This window comes from Triticum aestivum, chromosome 3A (assembly GCF_018294505.1).
Source record: "Triticum aestivum cultivar Chinese Spring chromosome 3A, IWGSC CS RefSeq v2.1, whole genome shotgun sequence".
NCBI classification, from domain to species: Eukaryota; Viridiplantae; Streptophyta; class Magnoliopsida; order Poales; family Poaceae; genus Triticum; species Triticum aestivum.
Genome location: NC_057800.1, coordinates 513876569 through 513904132, shown reverse-complemented (window position 1 = coordinate 513904132; position 27564 = coordinate 513876569). Strand labels below are relative to the sequence as shown.

Below are 27564 nucleotides of genomic sequence, written 5' to 3'. Positions count from 1 at the left end.
GTGCAACTTATCTGTGGCACTGCCGTTTAGGTCATATTGGTGTAAAGCACATGAAGAAACTCCATGCTGATGGGCTTTTGGAATCACTTGATTATGAATCACTTGATGCTTGCGAACCATGCCTCATGGGCAAGATGACTAAGTCTCCATTCTCCGGAGCAATGGAGCGAGCAACAAACTTGTTGGAAATAATACATACCAACGTATGTGGCCCAATGAGTGTTGATGCTCGCGACGGGTATCGTTATTTTCTTACCTTCACAGATGATTTGAGCATCTATGGGTATATCTACTTGATGAAACATAAGTCTGGAACATTTGAAAAGTTCAAAGAATTTCAGAGTGAAGTGGAAAATCATCGTAACAAGAAAATTAAGTTTCTACGATCTGATCGTGGAGGTGAATATTTGAGTTATGAGTTTGGTCTTCATTTGAAACAATGCGGAATAGTTTCGCAACTCACGCCACCTGGAACACCACAACGTAATGGTGTGTCCGAATGTCGTAACCACACTTTTTTAGATATGGTGCGATCTATGATGTCTCTCACTGATTTACCGCTATCGTTTGGGGTTATGCTTTAGAGACGGCTGCATTCACGTTAAATAGGGCACCATCAAAATCCGTTGAGATGACACCTTATGAACTGTGGTTTGGCAAGGAACCCAAGTTGTCGTTTCTTAAAGTTTGGGGCTGCGATGCTTATGTGAAAAAGCTTCAACCTGATAAGCTCGAACCCAAATCGGAGAAATGTGTCTTCATACGATACCCAAAGGAAACTGTTTGGTACACCTTCTATCACAGATCCGAAGGCAAGATATTCGTTGCTAAGAATGGATCCTTTCTAGAGAAGGAGTTTCTCTCGAAAGAAGTGAGTGGGAGAAAGTAGAACTTGACGAGGTAATTGTACCTACTCCCTTATTGGAAAATAGTTCATCACAGAAATCAGTTCCAGTGATTCCTACACCAGTAAGTGAGGAAGTTAATGATGATGATCATGAAACTTTTGATCAAGTTACTACCGAACCTCGTAGGTCAACCAGAGTAAGATCCACACCAAAGTGGTACGGTAGTCCTGTTCTAGAGGTCATGTTACTTGACCATGATGAACCTACGAACTATGAGGAAGCGATGATGAGCCCAGATTCCGCAAAATGGCTTGAGTCCATGAAATCTAAGATGGGATCCATGTATGAGAACAAAGTGTGGACTTTGGTTGACTTGCCCGATGATCGGCAAGCAATAGAGAATAAATGGATCTTCAAGAAGAAGACTGACGCTGACGGTAATGTTACTGTCTACAAAGCATGACTTGTTGTGAAAGGTTTTCAACAAGTTCAAGGAGTTGACTACGATGAGACCTTCTCACCCATAGCGATGCTTAAGTCCGTCTGAATCATGTTAGAAATTGCCGCATTTTATGATTATGAAATTTGGCAAATGTATGTCAAAGCTGCATTCCTTAACGGATATCTTAAAGAAGAGTTGTATATGATGCAACCATAAGGTTTTGTCGATCCAAAAGGTGCTAACAAAGTGTGCAAGCTCTAGCGATCCATTTATGGACAGGTGCAAGCCTCTCGGAGTTGGAATATACGCTTTGATAGTGTGATCAAAGCATATGGTTTTATATAGACTTTTGGAGAAGTATGTATTTACAAGAAAGTGAGTGGGAGCTCTGTAGCATTTCTGATATTATATGTGGATGACATATTGTTGATCGGTAATGATACTGAATTTCTAAATAGCATAAAAGGATACTTGAATAAGAATTTTTCAATGAAAGACCTCGATGAAGCTGCTTATATATTGGGCATCAAGATCTATAGAGATAGATCAAGACGCTTAATTGGACTTCCACAAAGCACATACCTTGACAAAGTTTTGAATAAGTTCAAAATGGATCAAGCAAACAAAGGGTTCTTGCCTGTGTTACAAGGTGTGAAGTTGAGTCAGACTCAATGCCCGACCTCTGCAGAAGATAGAGAAAAAATGAAAGTCATTCCCTATGCTTCAGCCATAGGTTCTATCATATATGCAATGATGTGTACCAGACCTGATGTGTGCCTTGCTATTAGTTTATCAGGGAGGTAACAAGGTAATCCGGGAGTGGATCACTGGACAGTGGTCAAGAACATCCTGAAATACCTGAAAAGGACTAAGGATATGTTTCTCATTTATGGAGGTGACAAAGAGCTCGTCGTAAATGGTTACGTCAATGCAAGCTTTGACATTGATCCAGATGACTCTAAGTCACAAACCGGATACGTATTTTTATTAAATGGTGGAGCTGTCAGTTGGTGCAGTTCCAAGCAGAGCGTCGTGGTGGGATCTACATGCGAAGCAGAGTACATAGCTGCTTCAGAAGCAGCAAATGAAGGAGTCTCGATGAAGGAGTTCATATCCGATCTAGGTGTCATACCTAGTGCATCGGGTCCAATGAAAATCTTTTGTGACAATATTGGTGCAATTGCCTTGGCAAAGGAATCCAGATTTCACAAGAAAACCAAGCACATACGCTTAAATTCCATCCGCGATCAAGTCAAGGAGGGAGACATAGAGATTTGCAAGATACATACGGGTTTGAATGTTGCAGACCCGTTGACTAAGCCTCTCTCACGAACAAAACATGATCAACACCAAGACTCCATGGGTGTTAGATTCATTACAATGTAATCTAGATTATTGACTCTAGTGCAAGTGGGAGACTGAAGGAAATATGCCCTAGAGGCAATAATAAACTTTTTATTTATATTTCCTTATATCATGATAAATGTTTATTATTCATGCTAGAATTGTATTAACCGGAAACTTAGTACATGTGTGAATACATAGACAAACAGAGTGTCACTAGTATGCCTCTACTTGACTAGCTCGTTGATCAAAGATGGTTAAGTTTCCTAGCCATGGACAAAGAGTTGTCATTTGATAAATGGGATCGCATCATTAGAGAATGATGTGATTGACTTGACCCATACGTTAGCTTAGCACTTTGATCGTTTAGTTTACTGCTATTGCTTTCTCCATAACTTATACATGTTCCTATGACTATGAGATTATGCAACTCCCGAATACCGGAGGAACACTTAGTGTGCTATCAAATGTCACAACGTAATTGGGTGACTATAAAGATGCTCTACAGGTGTCTCTGATGGTGTTTGTTGAGTTGCCATAGATCGAGATTAGGATTTGTCACTCCGTGTATCAGAGAGGTATCTCTGGGCCCTCTCGGTAATGCACATCAATATAAGCCTTGCAAGCAATATGACTAATGAGTTAGTTACGGGATGTTGAATTACAGAATGAGTAAAGAGACTTGCCGGTAACGAGATTGAACTAGGTATTGAGATACCGACGATCGAATCTCGGGCAAGTAACATACCGATGACAAAGGGGACAACGTATGTTGTTATGCGGTTTGACCGATAAAGATCTTCATAGAATATGTAGGAACCAATATGAGCATCCAGGTCCCGCTATTGGTTATTGACCGGAGACGAGTATCGGTCATGTCTACATAGTTCTTGAAATCGTAGGGTCCGCATGCTTAATGTTCGGTGATGATCGATATTATGAGTTTATATGTTTTGATGTACCGAAGGTAGTTCATAGTCCCGGATATGATCACGGACATGACGAGGAGTCTCGAAATGGTCGAGACATAAAGATCGATATATTGGAAGGCTATGTTTGGACATCAGAATGGTTCCGGGTGAGTTCGAGCAATTACTGGAGCACAGTCAATGGGCCTTATTGGGCCTTAGTGGGAGAGAAGAGAAGGCAGCGAGGTCCCCCCCCCAAGCCCAATCCTAATTGGGGGGGAGGGGGCTTTCCTTTCTCCTTCTCCCTCTTCCTTCTTTTCCTAGTGGGACTAGGAAAGGGGGGAGTCCTACTCCTACTAGGAGGAGGACTCCTCCCACTTGGTGCGCCTAGAGGGCCGACCGGCCTCCCCCTCCCTCCTTTATATACGTGGGGAGGGGGGCACCCTAGAACACATCATAGTTGATCTTAGTCGTGTGCGGTGGCCCCCCTCCACAGATTTCCACCTCGGTCATATCGTTGCAGTGCTTAGTCGAAGCCCTACGCCGGTAGCTTCATCATCACCGTCACCATGTCGTCGTGTTGATGCAATTATCCCTTGACCTCGGCTGGATCTAGAGTTCGTGGGACGTCACCGAGCTGAACATGTGCAAATCGCGAAGGTGTCGTATCTTCGGTACTAGGATCGGTCGGATCGTGAAGACGTACGACTACATCAATCGCGTTGTCATAACGCTTCCATTTATGGTCTACGAGGGTACGTGGACAACACTCTCCCCTCTCGTTGCTATGCATCACCTAGATGGATCTTGCGTGTGCGTAGGAATTTTTTTTGAAATTACTACGTTCCCCAATAGCTACCACCCTGCAATCCGTTTCCACATGAAGACGCTGAATATTCAGCTCCGCTACAAGCAGTGATGCCCACCTACACGCCATTAGTTCGATAGTCACTGGATTGGAAGTCAACGAGTATGAATGACATGCTGCTCCACGGAAGGCTCCGTCTTGGTCTGTAAGAACCACACCTTTGCCTCCTCTCTCACCATGGTTTGACATAGCACCATCTGTATTTGCTTTAATCCATCCCGGTGTCCGTGGCTTCCACGTCTCCCGTACTACACGTGTCGCCATCGTCGTTCTATCCTCTGAGCCATGCAGTAGCATCCACTGCTCCAAATGATATGCAACAGATCTTGCGATGCTCTTGGGTCTACAATTTTCTTACCCTCCTTAGTGTCATTCTGAGCTAGCCATAGAGCGTGTATATGCCCTGAATCATCGTCGCCTTTTTATTGTTCCTTCGCCTCGCCGAACCAGTCCAGGAGCCATGGTGCTATGCTGCTCTGGGAACTCGCCTGTATCGGTGGGGTTGCCACTGGAGCTCCCAATGACGAGCTTAAAAAATTCTAGAACTAAGAGCATCTCCAACGGCTGCGGCTGGTTTTGCGCGCCCGCCTGCGCTGGCTCCAGCAGCCGCGCTATAATGCAGCGCGCGCGCGCCGCTCCAACAGAGCGCAAAAATACAGCACGCGCGACTCGCCGGGCATTTTGCATATATGATATTTTGGACAAAAATGAACATGTGAAATTTGACACAAACAAGTTGATGAATAAAAGTTCATGCCCACAAGTTCAAAATCATGCCCACAAGTTCATCCAACCAAGTTCAAATGCAAACTAAAGTTCAAGACATGAAAGACACATCAATCTTCATCTTCCTCGTCTTCGTCTTCGTCCTCATCTTCCGAAGACGACTCTTCCGCCTCCGAAGATGAATCTTCCTCCCTCTCCTCATCACGCACCACATCACGCACCGCATCATGTGAAGCTCCGATGGTGTTGGCAAGATCTTCAACTGCATCTTCATGGGAATGTGTGTGAGAAGGCACATCGAAAGACATTGCACCCATGGCGGCCGGAGGTGCACCCATGCCTCCCATGAGAGAAGCAAAACTCATGCCTCCCATGGCGGCCATAGCGTCGGAGGGTGCTCCAAAGCCACCCATGCCTCCCATGGCGGCCGGAGGTGCACCCATGCCTCCCATGGCGACCGGAGGTGCACCCATGCCTCCCATGGCGGCCGGATGTGCACCCATGCCTCCCATGGCTCTGAAGCCACCCATGACTCCCATGGCGCCGAGGCCACCGCCACCCATGGCGCCAAGGCCACCGCCACCCATTGCACGAACCAAGGCTCTTTTTTGGATCAAGACTTCTTGTTGGGCAAGATTGACAAACTCTTTTTGCGCCACATTGAGGTTAGATGTGTCCAAGAAGAACAAGTGCTTCTCCCATTCCAACAACTTATCTCGCTCCTCGTTGCTCACTTTCCTCTCCTCCAAAGCCACCTTTCTCTCCTTGGCCGCCACCCTTCTCTCCTCGGCCGCCAACCTCCTCTCCTCGGCCATGGCATCTTGGTTCCTTGCCATTTTCCTCACCTCATTGGCTTCGACCCTTGCCTTCACAATAGCTTCCATAGCATTTTTGAGCTCATCATCTCCTTTCCTCTTCTTCTTTTTGGTTTTGTCTTTCTTGCACCCACCCGGTCATTTTGGCTTCGAGTATGAAACCAAGTTGGGTGTGGGGCTTCTCTTGCCGTCATCACTTGATGCATCATCCTCCTCCTCATCATCATTCATCTCAATTTCTCGCTTTTGTTTGTTGCTCAAATGCAAATCCTCCAAACCATCACGCTTCTTCCATTTCTCATCATCCTTTAACACTTCATAGCAATGAGGCAAGGTAAAGACCCTGCCTTTCTTGATCTTCCCCTTCTTGGTTGTCCTTGTCTCTTCTTTGAACAAGTTTTGTGCAATGTTGTACTACAAGAAAAACAAAACAAGTTAGCACTTCGGTCACCAAAAACAAGTATGATGAACATATATGAGATGCCACTTACTCGATCATCCTCATTTGTGCCACTTGGGTTAATCTTGTCAACTGCCTTTTGTACGGCTGCCCACTTTTGACAATTCGAGTTGATTGTCGACCATCGGGACCGAAGTGATCTCTCGGAGCGGTCAATTTCACTCAAGTTGTGAGCATCAAAGTGTTCTTTCATTCGCCCCCAATACGCGTCTCTACTTTGATCACCTCCAATGGATGGATCCCTCGACACTTGCAAATAAGTATGGCATAGTAACTTGTCATCGTTGGTTGAGTAATTGCCCGCTCTTCCTTTCGGCGCCTCGACAATTCCCTCACCCTCCTCGTCCACCTCAAACTCATGGTCTTCGAAATGGATGTCATTGGTTTGAGACCAATGCGAATTGTTGGACCCAACACCCATAGTGGGCATGTATGCATTATCATTGAGACTACAAAGTTTTTTGAACAATGCAAATAAGCTATCTATATGTGATAATGATGCATTGAAAAAATAAGAAGAAAAGAAAAGTTGGAAATTTTTTCACCTTGGGGGCATTTCGTCGAACACGTGGTGCGCGTCGGCGGCCGGCTCAACGAGTGAGCTCGCCGGCGCTTCGGTAGCCGCTGCGGCCGTCGAACGCCCTACAAGCTTCTTTCCCCTCGCCTTCGTGGTGCCGGAGCCGTCCGCCGCCTTGTTTCTCTTCGCGGATGTTTTGCCCTTCTTCGTCCGCGCCGCATTGGGGACCTTCTTAGACGGTGCGGCGGCGGCACGGAACGGCACCGGCGCGACGCCACCCGGCGACGTGGTCATCCGCGGCGGCAAGAAGAGGCTGCGCGCGAGGCCGACGCTCGGCGGAGCTCCGGCGGTGGTGACGCCAGCGCTTCTCGCGCTAGGGTTTCCGGCGGCGGCGGCGGCGGGGGTCGCGGCTGTACAGCGGGGTGAGCGGGGCGCCGGTGTGCGCGTCCATGGGTGGGTGGCAGGGCACCGGCGCCGGCGCGCGCGGGGCGTAGGACGAGGAGAGGAGAGAGTGCGGCGCGAGCGCTCGAGTGTGCCGCGCGCTGTAGCTGACGCCCGAAATACGCCGCGCGGGTAAGTGTTTTCAACCGCGCGCCCAACCCGTTATAGCGCGCGCGCCGTTTTTGCGCGTCCGCTGGAGCGACCCGCCGCGTTGCGCGCGCGCTAAAACGGCCTAATTTGCGACGCGGCGCTAGTTTAGCGTGGCTGTTGGAGATGCTCTAAACCCAGTGCGGATATGACCAGAAATGATGATACCTTGATTCCTCATGTCCACACGCTGGACAAAAGACTCCTGCCTTCATCCTTCAGCGCAATAGCTATGTTCCAACAGCCAAACCATTGCACAATAATCGCCACATATGCGCATTAGTTTTGTTTGGAGCATCGGTATCCCAAATCCCCATCCAGCCTCTATGCTCTACAATCGTAGACTAAGGGTCAGTTCTTTTCGGCGATTCTCCCAGAATCACCCCCTTTCCGAGCTTCTCCTAGAATCGCCACTCCATATTTTTTTACAATCCTAGCTAATTTAATTAGCTAGGATTGTAAAAAACATATGGAGTGGTGATTCTGGGAGAAGCTGGGGAGGGGGGCGATTCTGGTAGAATCGCCCAAAAGAACTGGCCCTAAGAACCCGACCGTCCAGTCTTTGCTAGTTTTAGAGACATACACAAATGATAGGCCGATTTCACCGTAAACTGCCCATTTTTAGTATAGTTCCAAGCAAGACAATCATCCACGTCTGGGCCACCAATCTGTATTTATAGGATGTCCTATGCATCATCTGGTGTGAAAATTTCCTCCACCTTACTTCTATCCCATGAGTGCCCATGCACAGAAAGTAAGTCTTTGACATGGCTGACACCCTGCACGTACCCTTGGCCTAGTGGCTGAAGATGCCCCTTCCTTGGGATCCAGTTATCATGATGAATTTTTACTCAGGACCTAGCCTCCAAACAAACCCCTCCCATAGCAAACCCATCCCATGCAAAATACTTCTAAATGTAAAAGACCCTCCCGCTGGACATTTTTCATTCAGTATCGAGCTCCCCAGAAAATAATTTGCTTTGAGAACACGTGCACAAAGGAGTTAGGGACCTGCATAATTTGCTATGTTTGTTTAGCCATGAGTGCTTGATTAGGGCATCTCCAACAGTTGTAAGATAGATGTTGGTAAATTTGCCACCTAGGACATAGTGATTATGTGGCATGTAATAAATGCGGAGAGAGAGCGAAGTTGTATGTAGATTAACCAACAACCTTTGCACAAGCTCCAAGGTAAAATAGAGAGCAATCACATTTATTTTCTCATCATCTATTGGATAACTTAGATACAACCCATTGGAGTAGTTGTATGATAGCTTGTTGGTTGATTACATGGACATTTTACCAACAAGACTAACATACAACCTGTTGGAAATGCCCTTAAAAGCTTCCATGTCATGGAAACCTAGCCCCCCTTCCTGTTTTCTGGTACACATCTTGTCCCATGCAAATTCCAATGCACCTTTTTTTTCACCATTAGCCGCACCCCATCAGAAGTTCGACGAGATCTCCATAACACCTTAATAGGAATCATTGCACCTTAATTATCTCCAGTGCTAGTATTAAATAAGTGAGCTAACGCAGAAACATTGTATCTCAGCCACATATCCATCATCCATCAATGTACCGAATTGCCCCAATATTGTATCACACCAAATTCACATATTTAATAATTAATTTTAATCATCTCCACAACACCTTAATAGGAATCATTGCACCTTAATTAGGAAACAAATCATCACATTAGCCATAATTTTGACAACACCTTAATTATGAAACATTGCATCTTAATTACACATTCATTAGGAAGCAAATCGTCACAACATATCACGTAACTGGAAAAAAAAACATCTAGCAAAAATCACGCGTCGCACACGTCCCACCATATATGTTAAATGCGTATATATGGAAAAGTAGACATGAAATATATATGTTTAAAAAATGTTAATCATGTATTTTAAAAATGTTAAATGTGTATATTAATTTTTTGACAATGTATTAAAAATGTTCACTATATCTATTTAAAATGAGTGTAAATATTGTATTTGAGAAATGTTCAACATGTATAAAAAAATTAGACATGTGTTAAAAAACAATGTAAACCTACAAAGAAACAAAACAAAGAAAAAAAGACCAGTGAAACCAAGAAATAAACAAAAAAAATGATGTAAAAGTAAAGAATAAAACCCGTAAAAATTGGGAAGAAAACAAAGAAAACCGATGAAAAAACAAAGAAAAACAGAAAAAAAAACAGTGAGGGGTTAAAAAAGAAAAAAGAAAAAGGAAAAAAAGATAAAAACCAAAAAAATCCTAGCACAGGAAACCCATCGAAACCGAGCGAACAAAACCCAACAAACTCACGCGATCAAAACTTAGCGAACGGAAAAAAAAATGAAATAGGCCGACCCAGTAGGTACACATAGGGAGAAATCCTTCAGCGAGACAGAAGCCATAGTTCACCAGATATACTCTTCTAGAGGCCAGAATGCTAAATGGACCGGTTTTGCCATGCCGGCCTGATAGCCCACTTGCTCATCACATGTGGCATGGCCAGAGACGTTCGTGCCGAGAGCTTCTATTGCAGAGCTCCTGGACGCGCTTTGCGTCAAAATGTTGTCGGCGCGCACAGGGGCGCAGCCTGACTGGGCCGGCCCATCGTGCTGTACCGGTGGTAAGAAAAGAAAGCAAAAAGGGGGAAGTGAAACGCGACGGAAACACGAACCTGCGACTTACAGATTCGAAGCGCATGCTCCCAGCTACTCCACCTGACTAGCATTGCTTGTACTAGCAAACAAACGCGCATTTATAATAACTTAGTACAACCGTACAACCACAATTACACACTGTAGTGAACATCTTAAAACAAATTGTAGATTTTTTCTGAAAGTGTATATTTTGAAAAAATGCGACCATTTTTTTCATTTCTGAACATACTTTGTACACAGGAACATATTCTGTACAAAAAAAGTGTATATTTTTTGTACACAATGTTCTGAATCTTGAAGACAAATTTGAAGCACAAACATTTTTTAAATCTTCAGACCAAATTTAGAAATGGAGAACAAATTTGGAAGTGCGAACATTTTTTGAATCTTGACAACAAATTTTGAAAACTCCCGAACAAATTTGGAAGTGCGAACAATTTTTTAAAGCACAAACATTTTTTTAAACTTGAGAATTTTTTTTGAAATAGAAATTTTTTTGAAAAATCCCTAACAAATTTGGAAGCATGATTTTTTTGGAAAATGTGAACAAAATTGGAAGTCCGAACAATTTTTTAAAGCACGAACATTTTTTCAATATTGAAAACATATTCTGAAACGGAGAGAAATATTTAAAATCCCGAACAAATTTGGAAGCGCGAACATTTTTTGAAAATGTGAACAAAAAATTGAAATTCAGTACATTTTCTGAATTTTAGAAGTTTTGTACTTTTTTGTGTAACGAGAACAAATTTTGAATTTTGAGAACATTTTTTCAAAAACTGAACATTTTTTGGAAACACGAACAAAATTTAAATTTCTGATTTTTTTTAAAGGAAGAGAAGAAAAGGAAAGGAAATAAAAAATAAAATCATAAACATTTTGTAAAACTACGAGCATATTCTAAAAAAAATAAACTTGAAAAAGAAAGTGAAACAAGAAACAAAAAACGAAGAAATGAAAAAGAAACAGAAACGAAAAAAAGAGAAATAAAAAAAACAATAGAAAGCCGAAAAAGAACCAGATAAAAACAATACAAGAAAAGAACCCGGTTCAGGGAACCTTCTGGAAGGTTACCAAAACCGGTTTGGACGCATTATGTGTGGGCCGGCCCATTTCTGTCGCTCGCTGCGCTGCCCTTGTGTGATTGCTCGACAGTTTGCCGCAGCGAGCGGCGAATAGGATTTTCCCTCCTGTTGGACGCATTCTGCGTCAAACAACTGTACGACGCACGCAACGAAATCCCGACTGGGCCGGCCCAATAGTGGGCGCGTTTTGCTTGTACAGTAGCGCTGCGATGATAATGATAAAAAAAGTAACCGCCCTTCTGCCAGGATTCGACCTCTGAACCTCCAAGTTGCGTTCCAAAGGAGCAAACCAATAGACCTATCACGTGCTGGTTGTTAAATAATGAAGCGTGCTAATATAAGAACTAATACCAATGAAGAATCTGGACAGTTTTTTCAATTTTTTCAAACTTTCCTTCGAAATTGTGATTTTTTAACAAAAGAGCAATGTTTCAAAATATGATAACTTTTTTAACAACTCGGACATATTTTCAAATTTCAAAAAATAAAAACAAAAGGCGTGAACATTTTTCGACAGATTTGTTTAAAAAATTCCTGAACATTTTCCGAAAACCCGAACATTTATAGAATCTTGAGAACAAAAATTTGATAATGGGAACAGTTTTTCAAAAGCACAAACTTTTTTGAACGTACGATTACGCAAACAAAATTTTGAACCGGAATTAGTTACTGTAGTGAACAACTTTTTGAACATACAATTACACAAACAAATTTTCTGAAAACGAACAAAATTTGAGTTTCCCAAAAAATTTGGAATTTGTGACATTTCTTTAAACCACAAACATGTTTTTACTCTGGAGAACAAATTTTGAAACGGAGAACAAATTTGGAAGCGTGAACAATTTTTTAAAGCACAAACATTTTTTGAATCATGAGAACAAATTTGAAAAATCGCGAACAAATTTGGAAGCATGAACAATTTTTTAAAGCACGAACATTTTTTGAATCTGGAGAACAAATTTTGAAAAACCCTGAACAAATTTGGAAGCGCGAATATTTTCTGAAAACGTGAACATCTTATGAAATCTGGTACATTTTCTGCATTTCAAAAGTTTTGAACTTTTTTGTGTAACGAGAACAATTTTTGAATTTTGAGAACATTTTGCAAAAACTGAAATTTTTATAAAAAATACAAAGAAAATTTGAATATATTTGAGTTTCTTTTGAAGAAATTGAAAAAAAGGAAAAGAAATAGAAAGAAAACAAAAAAATCAGGAGCAGTTTTCAAAATTGTGATTTTTTTTTGAAAATGTGAACACTATTTCAGGAATATGAACAAATTTTGACAAAAAGAACATTTTTGAAAATTCTAAACCATATTCGAAGTTTTTGAAAACCATATTAAAAAAGAAAAAACAAAGAAAACGGGAAAAAAGAGATAACAGAATAAGACTGTGAAGAAAACCAGAAAGAACCAGTAGATGGTTTTAAGTTTTGTCATCGCTTTTACTTTCTTTAAGTTTAGCTTTGTTATTCTTTCACATCCATGAGTCAGTCGCGATGGCTACCGCCGCTTATACACCTACAGGAGGTTGTTAGTTCGATCCCTGTCGCGAGCATTTTTTGTTGCGGTTTTTTAATCTCGCGAAGCGAAACCAGTTAAATGGGCCGGCCCAGGGTGAGCTATGCCCTGTGCGAAGCGGCGACTACTTGCCGCAGTAAGCGGCGACTACTTGCCGCAGTAAGCGGCGAATAGGAAATTCCGTTCGTGCCGGCAGATGGCCCGCCCAGGGTTGTGTGTAGGCCGCGAGTACTGGCACAACACGGTATGTTTAGTTTTTTTTTTATAATCCAGTCTAATAGGCTGAATATAGGCCTAAAACAGCCAATAGGTTGAATTCTATGCGGTCCAGCGGGCTAAACGGCCCGTCGTGCCGGTTCGTGTAAGAGGGGGTCATGCTTGTGCAAGGAGCACGCATGCCAGCCCGACAAGGCCTATGTACTTGATGTGCCCGGCAAGGCGTGCCGTGCCTGGGTGAGCCATTTGGCCAGGTTTAGCTACAACTAATGGACAACCCGGCCCGGAGGCCCGAGCCTGAAAGCTCGGCATCCGGGCCGGGCTCTACTTTTTCGCCCGATGCTTGCCCGAAATGACCATATATATACCTTTTCTATTTCAAATATAGGTACAACAAATTAATATAATATTCTAAATATAATTATTTTAATTAAAAAATGCCACTATTTATGTGCTTCTGGACGGGCTCGGCCTTGTGATTTTTGTCTTCAGGCTTTGCCAAGCCCGGCCCGGCTTATGATCGGGTTTATACAACCCACCGCAGCTACTCTTATTGCATAGTCCCCACGGACTTGTGAATCAACTTGTGATTGGATGATGGGTGGACGGTGGTATCCCAGTCCATCAGAGTTTAAATTCTGGTGCTCGTATTTATCCTGTATTTATTTCAGGTTTTTCGCCAACACGTTTTCAGTGGGAAGAGACGCTTAAGGTCACTTCATAAAATTTTAAGGCGAGCGCTTGCGTTTGCACTACGTTAAAAAGAAAAATCCTCACGCACTTTGCTCAACCAATAAAAAAAGACAAAAATAGCCCCGCGCACTAAAGATGGCAATTTTACCCATGGGTATGGGTACCCGCGGATACCGTACCCGCATGGATAGGGTATGGGCATAATTTTATACCCATGGGTAGTATTCGTACCCTACTCGTTAACTCATGGGTAGGGTACGGGTATAGTTTTGTGCCCATGGATATATCCATACCCTGTCCCTTTATACTGACATGTTTACCCTACCTGTGAAATGTGTTATGAGATTGTGAACCTATCTTAAAGTTGTTATCAATTGTTAATTTGAATTGAGATAATTGTTATGTACCCATCTATCTGTTACTGAATTGAGATAAATATTTTTTGGTCAAATGTGATATCGATGAATGTGAAATTGTAAATAACTTGTGTATTATTTAATCTACTCATTGGTACCCAATGGGTATGGATACCCGCCGGGTATGAGTACGGATAAAGTTTCATACCCGTGGGTACGGATATGGGTAAAATTTTATACCCATTAACTACATGGTATGTGTATGGTATTGCTCTACACGTCCCATACCCGCGCACCCGTGTGCCTTGGCCATCGCCTTGGCGCACAACCCACCGCACCAGCCAGGCGCACGGCCAGCACGCACGCTCGCCACTCCCGTCGCGCCGCCTCCTTGCTGGCTCCTCCCCCGCCTTCGCCGCGCGCTGCCACTTACCGTCGCGTCACCTTCTCTGCTTCTCTCCAGCCTCCGACCACCGTAGACCCGTACTCCCGTAGCGCGCTGCCTCGGTCCCTACGTCGCTGCACGCCTGCACACGGCGGAGGAGCTCCCGGGTACTCCGGCAGAATCCAAAAACTGAGCCAAATTGTCGGTTTTTTTTTCTAATTTCGTTCGTCATTTTGGGTTCGAAATTACTTAACCGAGCCAAACACCGAACTACACCAACCGAATCTTCGGTTTCTACCCACCAAACGCCCACGCCTCTTGCTGCTCCACGCCGGACTCGCCACCGGAGGAGGGCCAAACCGAATCCGAATAAAGCCGCCAAGTCAATGCAGTTCGCGATCACCACCGCCGCCGTCTCCGCGAACCCGCATCTGAAGCCTCTGGTCTCCTTCCCGCGGCCGTCGCCCCAGCACCGGGTCCGAGTCCACCCTCCTCGCCACCGCCCGAACACGAGGGCGAGCGCCATGGCCTCCTCGGCGACGCAGGAGCTCACCATCACGCGCCCCGACGACTGGCACCTCCACCTCCGCGACGGCGACGTGATGGCCGCTGTGCTCCCCCACAGGTTTCCTCCTTCTGCTAGTGCACTCTTACTGTTCGGTGCAATGCCTCAAAGAGCTTAACAGGCAGGGCCTCTGTGTTTTGTTGTGTGCTCTGTGGCAGCGCGAGGCACTTTCAGAGAGCCATCGTCATGCCCAACCTGAAGCCCCCGGTTACAACAACGTCACGTGCGATCGCGTACAGAGATGAGATCATGAAGGCGCTGCCTCCCGGCAGCAGCTTCGTGCCGCTCATGACGCTCTACCTCACGGACAGCACTAGCCCGGAAGAAATTAAGATTGCAAGTACGGATTCTCCCTACCGAAATTGGTTCTTTAGCTGTTTTTTTTTTTTTTTGCTGTGTGTACTTCATGATTGCGTCTCCTGGTTATCAAATATCTATATCTGTCTCCCAACTAGCAAAAAACCAAATTTATAGTCAGCCCTATTGTTTGTTAGTTTTGATGTGCATACACACGATGAGTTTGTTACCACATTGTTAGTGCATGTTAGAAGCTAGAATAAGATTTATTAACGTGATTATGGTTATTCCCTTAACGATTCTGATTCATCTTGTAAATGTTCTGCTCCTCCTTCAGTCATGACTCATAAATTATGAAGTGATGGATCATAATGTTTATTTTGCATGCCATGTTTGTTTTGTTGGTTTGTAGGAAAGAGTGGTGTGGTTTTTTCTGTCAAGTTGTATCCTGCTGGAGCAACTACTAACTCCCAAGATGGCGTAACTGATATTTTGGGGAAATGCTTGCCTGTCCTTGAAGAGATGGTTAAGCAGGAAATGCCTTTACTTGTAAGTAGTTATTGTTCTTCTCCCTACACAGAACCCCAAAGTTTTGGTTCATCTGCCAAGTTGGTCTCTAGCTTTACTTCAGATATTAAATGGGCTTGCCATTTGTTGCCTTGACAGTACCAAAATTATCAAAAAGATGTTCATCAGAGTTAGTAATATTGATACCTGTACGGTCAATGCCAACATATTCACCTTTATGGCTATTTTTCATTTCCTTCAGGTTCATGGAGAAGTCACAGATCCTCATGTCGATACCTTTGACCGTGAGAAGGTCTTCATTGAGAAAATATTAGCACCACTTGTACAAAAACTTCCACAGCTGAAAATCGTTATGGAACATATCACTACGATGGATGCAGTGAACTTCGTAGAATCATGCAAAGAAGGTATGCGCTCTTACAATGATCATTAATACTTCTGTTTTTCCCTATACGTGGTTCTTACATTTCTTTTGTGTGTTTTCAGGTCATGTTGCTGCAACAGTGACTCCACAGCATCTCCTTCTAAACAGGAATGCGTTGTTTCAGGGTGGTTTACAGCCTCACAATTATTGCTTGCCAGTGCTGAAGAGAGAAACTCACAGTATGTTCCGGTCACTCTCGTGTCCCTAACCCACATAAGTTTCCAGTCTGCCCTACCATTAGTTACTCTCACTGAAATATTTATGGTAGAAAACATAGGCTTGGATATTCCTTCAGCAGTAAAAGACTAGATCTACAACATTGCTATTCTCGCATTACGTTGTCATATTCCTTTGATGCTTATATTCTTTGCCAGCATTACAATTTCGAATATATGAACATGGCTTTGGACTTCATTGCATTCTTTTATTATCAAAAGTGCACCTTTATTTGTAGGATAACACTAGTGATGTGCTTGGTAGAAAATATGATCAATTTCCCTTTTCTTCTTTCTACAACATCCAATGTGTTTAATTGTCTCTGAATCTTCTACCCCAGGGCAAGCTATTGTTTCTGCTGTAACAAGTGGGAGCAGACAATACTTTCTTGGCACTGACAGTGCTCCCCATGATAAACGGATGAAGGAGTGTTCCTGTGGATGTGCAGGAATATATAGCGCTCCTGTTGCTCTTTCTCTTTATGCGAAGGTATTTGAAGAGGTAATATATTTCTGTCTCTCTCTCTCTCTCTCTCTCATTGGAGTTCAGTATTTTCTTTGGCCTGGATCGTTATCATCTTACTAGAAACTACTGTTATAATTGTCTCAGCTACAAAAAGTCTATCACAATCTTATAGGCAAAGAACTACTCTATCCGACATGAAAATGTTAGGATTTCTTACTAATCTGTTTTTTGGACATATTTTGTCCTGTTTCAGGTCGGTGCTCTTGATAAGCTAGAGGCGTTTACAAGCTTCAATGGGCCAGATTTTTATGGACTCCCAAGGAACACATCAAAGATTGTTCTGAGAAGGAGCCCCTGGAAAGTGCCTGCAACTTATGCGTACGGTTCAGGGGTGATTGTGCCTATGTCCACCGGCAACACTCTGGAATGGCTTCCGTCCGATCAGCCTGAAGAATAAGCAAATTACAGACGATCCATTTGGGGGAGAAACAATAAGTGGAGCCGTTCCATCTCCCCCTTTAAAGTAGAATGAGCCTGACAAACATGGTTTTGGTTGTAAACTTACCCCGTGTGGGATTCCTAAAAGCAACTTTGTAAGAGCAACTTATTCGAAGCAAGAGCGAAAAAGTCTTCGTCTGAATAAAAGAAAAGAGGTTCTTGTTGAGTTATCTGCATTTCAGTGGATTGCACTAAAACCTCATCAGAAGATGAAAGGGTAAGCTGATACTATTTGCGTGCGAGTCTTGTTGAGTCGATTGGCACGGCAGGTGAAGCGGCAGCCACAGCCATGGCGTCAAAGGCGTGCGTAGAGTTGTGTCGGCATAGCTCTACCCAACAGGTTGGTGCTCATATTACGCACAACAATACGAGAAGAAGAATTTAGCCAGTTCCCTGGTATATTCCTCGTCTCTTTCATTCCACCCCGTGTTTAAAAGACGTGTTGTTCGCGCGTAGTTGCAGGTGATAATTCAAGATATTTTAACTCTTCAAACTTACTAACATTCAATTACACGATCCGTTTTCAACTCGCATGTATCGTTGTGGGCACATTGCACACATGACTCTGTTCCTCCCTCCACACAAATATAAGATGTCCTACAGTAACCTCTTTTTTTCTAAATCAAATGTATATAGACACGTTCTAGTTTTAGTGTGCTTGTTCATTCATTTCAATTCAAATATAGACTATATTGACATACCTAAAACATCTTACATTTGTGAACGGATACTCGAGAATCATAGTAAAAAAAAAAATCCAATGCAGATAAAACATCCAATGCAGCTGCTGAATTCTCTGCTAACTTTGTCGTCGTCGCCGATCACCACCTCTCGTGCTCTCAACAGCAGCATCCATGCCATCGTCGCCGTCCTCGTCGTCTTGGATGGAAGCGAGGAGCTCTCGCCGCTCGGCGACTCTGAGCATGCCCATCTCCTCCATCTCCCTGACCACTCTTTCAGCGTCGTCCCTCTTCCCGGCCCTCCCCAGCTCCTCCACCACCGCCCTCCTCGTGATATGATCCACCACCGCCCCCGCCCTGGCCATATCCCACATCACCCGCTCGGCCTCCGCGGCCTCCCCGGCCACGGCGAGCGCGCTGACGAACGCGTTGCAGGACGGCTCCGTCGGCATCATCCCTTTGCCCCGCATTTCGTCGAACAGCTCCCGGGCGTTCTTGGTGCGGCCCTGCGCGCTCAGCCCGCGCACCAGGTAGCTGTACGTGAGGCCGTCCGGCTGGCAGCCGTAGACGGGCGCCATCTGGTGGAACACGCGCAGCGCGTCGTTGAGGTGCAGCGACTGCGCGTAGCCCCTGACGAGCACGTTGAGCGCCCGGGTGTCCGGCGGGACGCCCTCCTCCAGCATCTGCCGGAACAGCGCCGAGACGGTGTCCATGTACATGTAGTGCACCATGGAGTCGTTGCCCCCGCGCGACAGCAGCGCCGTGAAGAGCGCGTGGTAGGTGTCGGCGGCGGGGCGCGCGGCCGGGTCGGCGGAGGCGCGCATGAGGGTGTAGACGTGGAACGCCTTGCCGAGCTTGCGGAACTCGCAGTAGAAGTAGAGGGCGGCCCTGAGGAGGGGCCCCGGGGACGGCAGGGACGGGAGGAGGGAGAAGAAGAGGGCGCAGGTGCGGTCGAACTCGTGGTAGAGCTGGGCGGCGCCCAGGCGCTTGACGGCGACGAGGAAGGGCCCCGGGTCGGGCCGGAAGGTGGGCCGGCCGAGGGAGTGGGTGAGCAGCGGGAAGAGGAGGCGGAGGTCAGAGGTGGAGGCGAGGGAGGATGCGAGGACGGCCGGGGTGAGGCGGGAGGGGAGGGAGGCGACGGCGGCGGAGACGGCGTCGGGCGACGGCGACTGGCTGGGCGCGCGGTGGCTGCGGCGGAAGCGGTGCGGGGTGCGGCGGGACGAGGTGGCGAAGGGGAGGCGGTGGGAGAGGGAGGCGCCGGCGGGCGTGCTGCAGAGGATGCGCCGGAGGAGCGTGCTCATCGCGGCGGCGGCGGCGGCGGGGATACTGCAACACCAGTACACTCCACAGAACCCACAAAAGGCCACAGACGGCACAACACAATCCCGCACCCGGTTAGGCAACCGCCACCAAGCACGGCACGCTCACATCACATCACAGAGGCTCAGAGCACAGGCGGCCTGGTCGGCTTGCAGAAAGGATGGCCGCCGCGGTCGCCTTGGCAAGCCCTCTCCGGCGACTCCTCCACTGCCCTTGCCCGCGCCGCGCTATCGCCACGCCACTCCGCTTCTTCGCGCGAGGTAAGCCCTAACCCATTGCCCGGTCGGTCTGATGCTCTGATTGAGCTGTCTGTCTAAGGCTTGGCCGCCGTGCGCAGGGCGGTGTGACCTGGCCCTCGCCGTCTCGGCGGCCGCAGTCGGAGATAAGTGGGGCGTGCACAGGCATGTAATCGAGGAAGTCATGGACATTCTGGATATGGTTATCTCTTTTTCTTCATTCTAGCACATTTGTATTTTCCATTGAACCTCCGTCAGAGTCTAGTTCGACGTGAAACAGTTCTATTGACTGCCCCGTTTACTGAGATTAGATGGTTGATGATAGTGCGGATACTTGGCCTGTCGACGAACTGTGCCTCGATGGAATTTTAGACTTCTTCCCACTATTCATGAGCTTCAGGCTGTGTTCTAATAGGCTGATGCTTCCTCTCTAAGAGAGTATTTTTAGTACATGAAAATTAGGGGAAATGAGATGTGCTTCCTGTTAGCTGTTTCGCTATTGAAGCATGAAGAAAAAGTCAATTAATTGTCCATTTGGTGTGTGAAAACATAACCTTTCAATCATATTGACTGGTGCCTTTGTAGGAAGAGAATAAAATTGCTTCTTCCCAGGTATACCAAGTGGCAGGAGTTCTAGAATTGGTGAATAGATGTACGGATAAGCTGTAGGGAGGAAATACAAAGTTGATCCTGATATCCTATAGTGTCACATGATGCTTAGTAGAACATAACATAACATAACTGCCTTTTTGCATATTAACAATGTACCATGAGGTTACCACATGGCTTTTCAGTAAATTTGTTCCAGTACCGTAGTTAGTCCATTTCCAAGAGAAGGCATATCACCCTGTTTTATATTGAGAAAATTACTGGGGTTACAGTTACATGATCATTAGTTCTTAAGTTCATGAATTTGTACTGACATCAAGCGTATGCAGGCACAAAGGGCTTCCCAACGAAGAGATGTCTTCCACACCAGTTTTCTTACGCCACCTATCATAGCGGAGGCTATGCTAGCAATTGAAAAGTTTGCTGATATCAAAGCAGTAGCTCAGGGGGGCTATCCACAGGTGGAATTCAATACAATCAAAGGAGTTGTTGATAGCTACCATTTTTACGTGAATAATAGCTTATATTAACCTATATACCTTGTTTTTCTCATCTTCATATCCATCTAGGCTGAGCGGTGCCGAATTTCAGTTGGGCATCCAGACTCTATGAGAAGTGACCCAGATGTAGTTGCTGCTTTGAGGTTTTCAAGAATTTATATATTGTAGCCACCACTATCTGTTATGTAAACTGAATTTTAAACCTTTCCCAGCATCTCCGGGAATTTCCGATTGGAACCCTGTTCTCATGGTGATTTTCTCGGTGCTATTCTTGGGGCAGGAATTACAAGGGAGAAAGTTGGAGATATACTTTTACAGGTCCACACTTTCCACAAATACTCATTTCCCTGATGCGGTGTCCAGTTTTTCTTTTTCCATCTTATCACCATTTGAGCTGTCTCTTTGCTTTTCTGTTAGGGGGAAAGAGGTGCTCAGGTCCTTGTTGATCCAGAGCTTGTTGACTATCTGACTTCCACACTAGAAAAGGTAGGTATCTCACAAATTATGTTGCCAATTTTTCGTTTGCGCAAGCTGGATGTGCATACTCCCACTTGTGTGCCTATGTTTATATAATGGAGCAGATCTGAGATATTACATGCTGATGTATTTATTTTTACTCGACATTTTAAGAAATTAGAGCACATTGCGATCTTAATTTTTATGTCCGCTTAGATCGCTGAAAATCTTTGTTCTTTTTATGTTAGCCTTTTATATTTGTGAGTTTTGACCCAAATCTGTCCGCGAAGAATCTCCCCATGAACTTTGACTGTTGTTTATGATTTTTTTGAGTATTATTTTCCTTGTTGGAAGTGCAGATTCTTCTAATTATGGTTTACTGTGAATGATATTTTATTGAACAGGTGGGGAAAGTTGGTGTTTCATGCACCCAGATTCCCTTGCTTGCTATAGAGTATGAGCCACCAAGGTTTGTTTCACATGTCATCATGGATCTTAGTGTATATACTGCATTCTTAAGATCACAACAACTTATGATGTAATACCCTGGAATAAGCTGCTCAGCACTGCCCTGCAGGACCAAATCTTTTAAAACTGTAGAATCATCACTTCGGGTTGATGCTGTGGCCAGTGCAGGATTTAAAATATCACGCACAAAGCTTGGTAGCATGATCAGGTATGAACTTTGAGCTGATAATTTGTTACTTTATGTTCAGTAAGGCTTTTCTTTACCTTAACATGAATAGTTGGACATTCTTATCTTATTTTGGACAGTGCTGTTAGCCTGTTGGTTTTTCTAATTACCGTGCACAATGCAATTCATTGTAAGTTTCTTTTTCTGTTTGGTAAGTTCTGGAGATGTTCGTGTGAATTGGTCACTGGTTTCGAAAAGTGGAGCTACCCTCAAGGCTGGGGATGTTGTTTCTGTCAGTGGGATGGGGAGATTAAAGGTAAAATCAATCACCAGTTATTGTCTTTTTGAATAAATGCTTGATGAGTCTTGAATTCTCTCGAGCAAATTAGGATAAAATTATGATGTTACTGTTGCACCTAGTTTACTCTGATGGAACAATTTTTCTGGTGGTTGAGAGGCATTCCACCAGTGCAGGTTTTTGAGAATATGTTGGGCCTTGCATTGTATTCTGTATGCAGTTAAGTTGGACCGCCCATTCTATATGTTTAGTGTTTGTTGTTGTTTTAATCCTTTCCTTCTTTATTCTGTGAACCATACTCCAAAATGTTAAATGGAAAAATTACAACCTTGGCTGTCCACTTATATTCATAATATATTTGTTGATATATGCTGACAATTACTCCTAGATCTTTGCATTATATGATATGCAGAAATACCCCTTATAGCATGCTATGGAAGATGTATGCATGCTACTAGAGATGTCTAATATATTTTCAAATCTCTGTTATATGCTTGAGTTACTTCAAGTCATTATTTCCTGTAGATTGGGGAAATCGTGACTACGAAGAAAGGCAAATATGTCGTTCAGTTGATTCAATATTTGTAGGCCCGTGACTGATCAATTGTTCTCTGAAGAATACCTGACTCGTGGTATGCATTTTGATACCTACTATTTGAAGAAAATTCTCTTGTTCACGATTCAAATAGTAAAGCTGAAAATTTCGCTCTGCTTAGTACAGTATAATTCTAAGATTCATCAAGTAATTACTTCATTTTGCTTAAATTAGCTGGGTTCAACATTTCTAAAGAAACTCGTGAGTATATTGTTAGGGTGTAATTGTATTGCTAAGTCATCACTGAGGCAGTATAAAAGATCATACTATGATGGAAAAAACAATTTATTTATGATATGTGTGCTTACCCTATTTTGGATTTCACTCTTCTACTCTTTACTGTGCACTTTGCTTTCAGAGTTTGCGAAGTGCTCAGTTGCTTACACAAGCACAAGGGCTGCAGCTGCCTGCGAATATTTACGATGAAACTGATCCATAATATTTAGAAGAGAAAAGGACAAGTGGACAGTACATGTAAAGTATATGTGACAGCTTATCTTTAAAGTCCAGATCAAATTGAGAATGAAATTTAGAAGGTACGCAATTCGCTTATAGTTGCAAGTCCATATGTTTTCAGTATTTATGAAGTAAATGGTAGGAGTATCATATACGCAAAGATGGGTAGCTGCACATAGGCTTGGAAAATCTGCTTTCTTTCATCATAGTTCTTCATGTGGCAGCTACCACTGATGTAGTCTTTTTGGTATTTTGTAGGATCGAAGTCCCTCTGTGAACTCCAACTCGTGTGAGGACTCAATCTGCTTTAGGGCAAAAAGGCGAACAAAAAGTATATCTTTTTTTTTGAAACGAAGGCAAAAGATTTGCCTCATCCATTAAATAAGAGGAGAATAGAGTTTAGAGTTTTTACAAGCGCCCTTGCAACACGGCATGGCAATTACTCTCGTACAACAAAACACCCTAGTTTCTTAGCACCTGCCGTAACCCATAATTTTGCCTCAAGCACGATATTTTGGAGCAGGATAGGCGGCGGCGTGCTCTTGTTACGAAACACCCGCGCGTTTCTCTCGTTCCAAATAGTCCAAGAGACGAGCATGGTGAGGGAGGCCATCGCTCGTCTATTGGGGTTTCGCATGTCGGTCCTTTTATCCCACCATTGCATGAGGGAATCCTCAAGGTGCCAATTGGAGGTGTCCATGTGCACAAGACCAAACTTGTCAATGACCGATCGCCAGAGCCTAATGGAGAAGCGGCACTTAACGAAGAGGTGGATGCCCGATTCTTGCTCACGTTTGCAAAGAGGGCAAAGCCCACAGTTATCCCAACCATGCCGCACCAACCGGTCGGCGGTCCAGTTCCGGTCTTGCAAGGTCAACCAGGCGAAGAATTTGACCTTAGGGGGCCCCAAGCTCTCCAAACCATGTGGTGAATGGGCGAGTGCGTCAGGCCAAGGAATTGCGCCTTATAAGTTGTGGACGCCGAGTACTGCCCATCATCAGCATGTTTCCAAACAATGTCGTCCTCAACGTGATCGTCAAGATGGAAGTCATGCACAAGTGCCCAAAGCGAGAAAAGTTCCTGGATGTGTGCGGCGGAGACAATAGTGGCATGCTTGATGTGGGTCATCCAAGCGTTCCCTCGCAGGGCCTGGCGAAGCGTCGATCTCTTCCTTTTTGAGGCTTGAAAAATAAGAGGGGCAATATCCTTGGGCTTGCGGCCAAGCAACCACGGGGAGTCCCAGAATGGTGTTTTTGCACCATTGCCAACGATGATTGTGGCGGAGGCATAGAAGAAATCCATATCTTCGTCGGTGCACGGGTTGCCCAAGCCAACCCAAAGCTTGGTAGGCTCCTTCCATTCGTACCATGGCCACCTTAGTCGCAAGGCCCGAGCAAACTTGTCGGTGTTGAGGATGCCCAGGCCTCCATAGATCGTAGGCCTGCAGACCATGTCCCAATTGACCTTACATTTTGCGCCGGTCGTCTTGTCCGACCCTGACCAGAGGAAGGCCCTCTCAATCTTGTTGATATTATGAAGTGTGCCATGTGGCACGATGAGAGATGTGATGGAGAAGACCGCTTGAGAGGTGATGACCGATCTGACAAGGGTAGTGCGCCCAATAGTTGTGATGCTTTGTCCCTCCCAAGTTACTAATTTTTCGGCCGCCTTGTCTTCAAGATACTGGAAGTCGACCTTCCGAAGTTGTCGTACTGAGAGCGGGAGGCCCAAATATTTGATTGGGAAAGCGGCGCGGGTCGCCGGAATGCTACTCAGAATATGCTCCAGAGGAAGGTGGCTGCATCGAATGGGCACAACCGAGCTCTTGCGGAAGTTGGTGCAGAGTCCCGTCACCTCGCCGAAACCCCTTAGGATGACTGAGAGGTTATCAATGTCCTGCTTGATTGGGGCCATGAAGATGGCCGCGTCGTCCGCATAGAGGGAGGTTCTCATCATGACGCCGCGGCCGCGGATCCTATGGATGATGCCCTTGTGAGTTGCGATGTCGAGGATATGTTGAAGGGGGTCAATTGCAAGGACGAACAGTAGAGGTGAAATTGGGTCCCCTTGACGAAACCCGCGGCCGTGCTTGATCGGGGGGCCCGAAAGCCCATTGAGGAGAACGCGCGAAGAGGAAGATGAGAGTAGAGCGGCGATCCAATTCCGGAATTTGCAAGGAAACCCCTTGCGTTGTAATAAGTCGAGGATGTATTCCCATTTGACCGAGTCGAAAGCTTTTCTAATGTCAAGCTTGAAGAGGAGGGCTGAAGTCTTGCGCTTGTGCAACTATCTCGCAAAATTGCGCACATACATGAAGTTGTCATGGATACTCCTCTTCTTTATGAAAGCATTTTGGGCATTGGAGACGAGAACGTCCATGTGAGGGGCAAGCCGCAGGGAAAGAATCTTGGCGATAATCTTGGCCATGGCATGGACAAGACTAATAGGCCTATAGTCAGAGACTCCCTCCGCCCCCTCCTTCTTGGGCAAAAGCACCACATTGGCCGAGTTGAGCCATTGCAAGTGGGATGTGTGGAGCGAGTCAAAGCTCTGGATGACCCGCATGAGATCATGCTTAATAATTTCCCAACAACGTTTGAAGAAGATGCCCGTGAAGCCATCCGGCCCGGGAGCCTTGTCCCCCGACATTGCTTTTATGGCCGCCAAAACCTCATCCTCAGTGATGGGATCACCGAGATCATCCAAGTCATGCGACTGGATATTAAGCTCATCCCAATTAAGGTCAACGCAGCTCGTGCTTGCTCTGCCCATGACCTCGGCAAAGTGGTTATGGATGATGTCCTCTTTTTGCTTATGGTCGGTGACCCAGCCTTGTGCGTTTTTTATCCTATGGATGTGATTTTTCCTTCTCCTAGCGTTGATGCGGCGGTGGAAAAATTTTGTGTTAGCATCCCCATCCTTCAGGTTCGCAATCCTAGCGCATTGGCTCTTTCTTGCCCTCTCTAGAACCGCAAGACTAATCACGCGCCTCTTAAGCCTAGAGCGTAGGTCAAGCTCCTCCGGGGATAGCAGTCGCTCCTCTTGCGCAATGTCCAGGCGGAGGATGATGATGTTGGCTGCATGGAGCTGCACCTTGGCCTTGGAGAAGATACGCTTGCTCCACTGAGCAAGGCGGAGCGCCGTTTTTTTGAGCTTATGGTGGAGGACCTGGTACGGTTCAGAATGACTCACCCTCTCCGCCCAAGCATCAAGAACGACCTCGTGAAATCCGGGCAAAGATACCCAGAAATTCTCAAATCTGAATGTACGCGGGCGCCTAGGGCCCTTGTCATCGGCGAGCAACAGAGGGCAATGGTCAGAGAGGGAAGACGAGAGGGCATGTAACAAGTGATTGTTGTGAGTGGTGTCCCACCCGGCATTGCAGAAGAAGGAATCAAGCTTGCACAATGTGGGATTGGCGCGTTCGTTGCTCCAAGTGAAGCGTCTGTTCTGGAGGTGGATTTCCTTGAGTTAACAGGAATGAAGCGTCGACCGGAAGCGGTTAATTCTGCTCGTGTTGACGTTCCTCTTGTTCTTATCCCTGGCTCGGTAAATTTGGTTAAAGTCCCCGGCAACCAACCAAGCCACATCCGTAGGTGGTTTGTGGTTGAGCAACTCCGCAAAAAAAGCATCTTTGCACGAGGAATCAGTGGGGCCATAGACCGAAGTGAGCTTGAAGCAGGAGCCAGAAGCACGTATACAGAACGTGGCAGAAATACAGTATGCAGAGGTGACAAAGTCGGAAGCATCAAGTAGATTCTCATCCCATAGCAATAGGATACCGCCCCTAGTTCCGTTCGCCGGACGCTGGGCAAAGCCACCCAGTCTGTTTCCCCCAAGTGACGCAACGATGAATTTGTCGACAACACTCAACTTAGTCTGCTGAAGACAGACAAGCTGGCAGGAGGAGTCGGCAAGCGTTGCTTTAACAGTAGCTCTTCGGTCTGGGCAATTAAGCCCCCGCACGTTCCAGCTAATTGTGTTTATCGGTTGTACTGTCATTGGAAAGTAAGGTGGCCCTGAGGTTTGGATGAAGCCCATGATGGGGGCGCACACATGCATGAACAAGATGGAAGCATGGACTAGCACAAGGCCAAATGGACGAAACCACGTACATAGTTGCACTAACATGAGCTATTGCCCTTGAACTGGTACAAACCACGTACGGAGTTGTAGTTCTTCCACAAACAGAGCTATTGCCCTTGAACTGGAACAGACCCTTACAAAACAACAGATGTTGCACTAACATGAGGAACAATGCACCCAGCAGCAGCTACTACAAGATCTAAACCTCAGGCGTTCACATCCAGCGAGCCCGCGGAAACATCTGCTCCCACAGTGTCGAGGACCC

At 45.4% G+C, this 27564-nt stretch overlaps 3 protein-coding genes across 6 annotated transcripts; 2 read left to right on the top strand and 1 right to left on the bottom strand.

Annotated features, from left to right (window-relative positions):
* The first annotated feature begins 14361 nt into the window (after positions 1 to 14361).
* LOC123061925 (dihydroorotase, mitochondrial) lies at positions 14362 to 17599 on the top strand. Its single transcript, XM_044485211.1, has 7 exons — positions 14362 to 15061; positions 15160 to 15341; positions 15711 to 15847; positions 16068 to 16233; positions 16313 to 16429; positions 16807 to 16967; positions 17185 to 17599. Exons 1-7 carry the CDS (start codon positions 14823 to 14825, stop codon positions 17386 to 17388), a joined length of 1206 nt encoding a protein of 401 aa, XP_044341146.1. The 5' UTR covers positions 14362 to 14822; the 3' UTR covers positions 17389 to 17599.
* A 505-nt stretch (positions 17600 to 18104) lies between these two features.
* On the bottom strand, positions 18105 to 19410 carry LOC123061926 (pentatricopeptide repeat-containing protein At2g27800, mitochondrial-like). Its single transcript, XM_044485212.1, has one exon. The coding sequence runs from the start codon at positions 19408 to 19410 to the stop codon at positions 18229 to 18231; it is 1182 nt and encodes a 393-aa protein (XP_044341147.1). The 3' UTR covers positions 18105 to 18228.
* A 17-nt stretch (positions 19411 to 19427) lies between these two features.
* LOC123061927 (putative RNA-binding protein YlmH) lies at positions 19428 to 23641 on the top strand. 4 transcript variants are annotated; one of them, XM_044485213.1, is made up of 13 exons: positions 19428 to 19689; positions 19767 to 19867; positions 20604 to 20735; positions 20844 to 20917; positions 20987 to 21092; positions 21192 to 21260; positions 21635 to 21699; positions 21808 to 21906; positions 22081 to 22180; positions 22339 to 22381; positions 22688 to 22794; positions 23116 to 23293; positions 23472 to 23641. In XM_044485213.1, exons 1-11 carry the CDS (start codon positions 19590 to 19592, stop codon positions 22756 to 22758), a joined length of 960 nt encoding a protein of 319 aa, XP_044341148.1. In that variant the 5' UTR covers positions 19428 to 19589; the 3' UTR covers positions 22759 to 22794; positions 23116 to 23293; positions 23472 to 23641. The 4 variants fall into 4 exon arrangements, with proteins under 4 accessions (XP_044341148.1, XP_044341150.1, XP_044341151.1 ...); XM_044485215.1 differs by lacking the exon at positions 22339 to 22381; XM_044485216.1 differs by lacking the exon at positions 23472 to 23641 and having other exon boundaries at positions 22320 to 22381; positions 23116 to 23191.
* Positions 23642 to 27564: the final 3923 nt, after the last annotated feature.

What these genes read in the sequence shown, in the direction of transcription:
- LOC123061925 (XM_044485211.1), top strand. Translation starts at nt 14,823, where the DNA reads ATGCAGTTCGCGATCACCACCGCCGCCGTCTCCGCGAACCCGCATCTG. An exon ending in GCCGCTGTGCTCCCCCACAG is followed by an intron (nt 15,062 to 15,159) that starts GTTTCCTCCTTC and finishes GCTCTGTGGCAG; the next exon opens with CGCGAGGCACTTTCAGAGAG. An exon ending in GGAAGAAATTAAGATTGCAA is followed by an intron (nt 15,342 to 15,710) that starts GTACGGATTCTC and finishes GTTGGTTTGTAG; the next exon opens with GAAAGAGTGGTGTGGTTTTT.
- LOC123061926 (XM_044485212.1), bottom strand. Translation starts at nt 19,410, where the DNA reads ATGAGCACGCTCCTCCGGCGCATCCTCTGCAGCACGCCCGCCGGCGCC.
- LOC123061927 (XM_044485213.1), top strand. Translation starts at nt 19,590, where the DNA reads ATGGCCGCCGCGGTCGCCTTGGCAAGCCCTCTCCGGCGACTCCTCCAC. An exon ending in GATGTAGTTGCTGCTTTGAG is followed by an intron (nt 20,918 to 20,986) that starts GTTTTCAAGAAT and finishes AACCTTTCCCAG; the next exon opens with CATCTCCGGGAATTTCCGAT. An exon ending in AAGCTTGGTAGCATGATCAG is followed by an intron (nt 21,907 to 22,080) that starts GTATGAACTTTG and finishes CTGTTTGGTAAG; the next exon opens with TTCTGGAGATGTTCGTGTGA.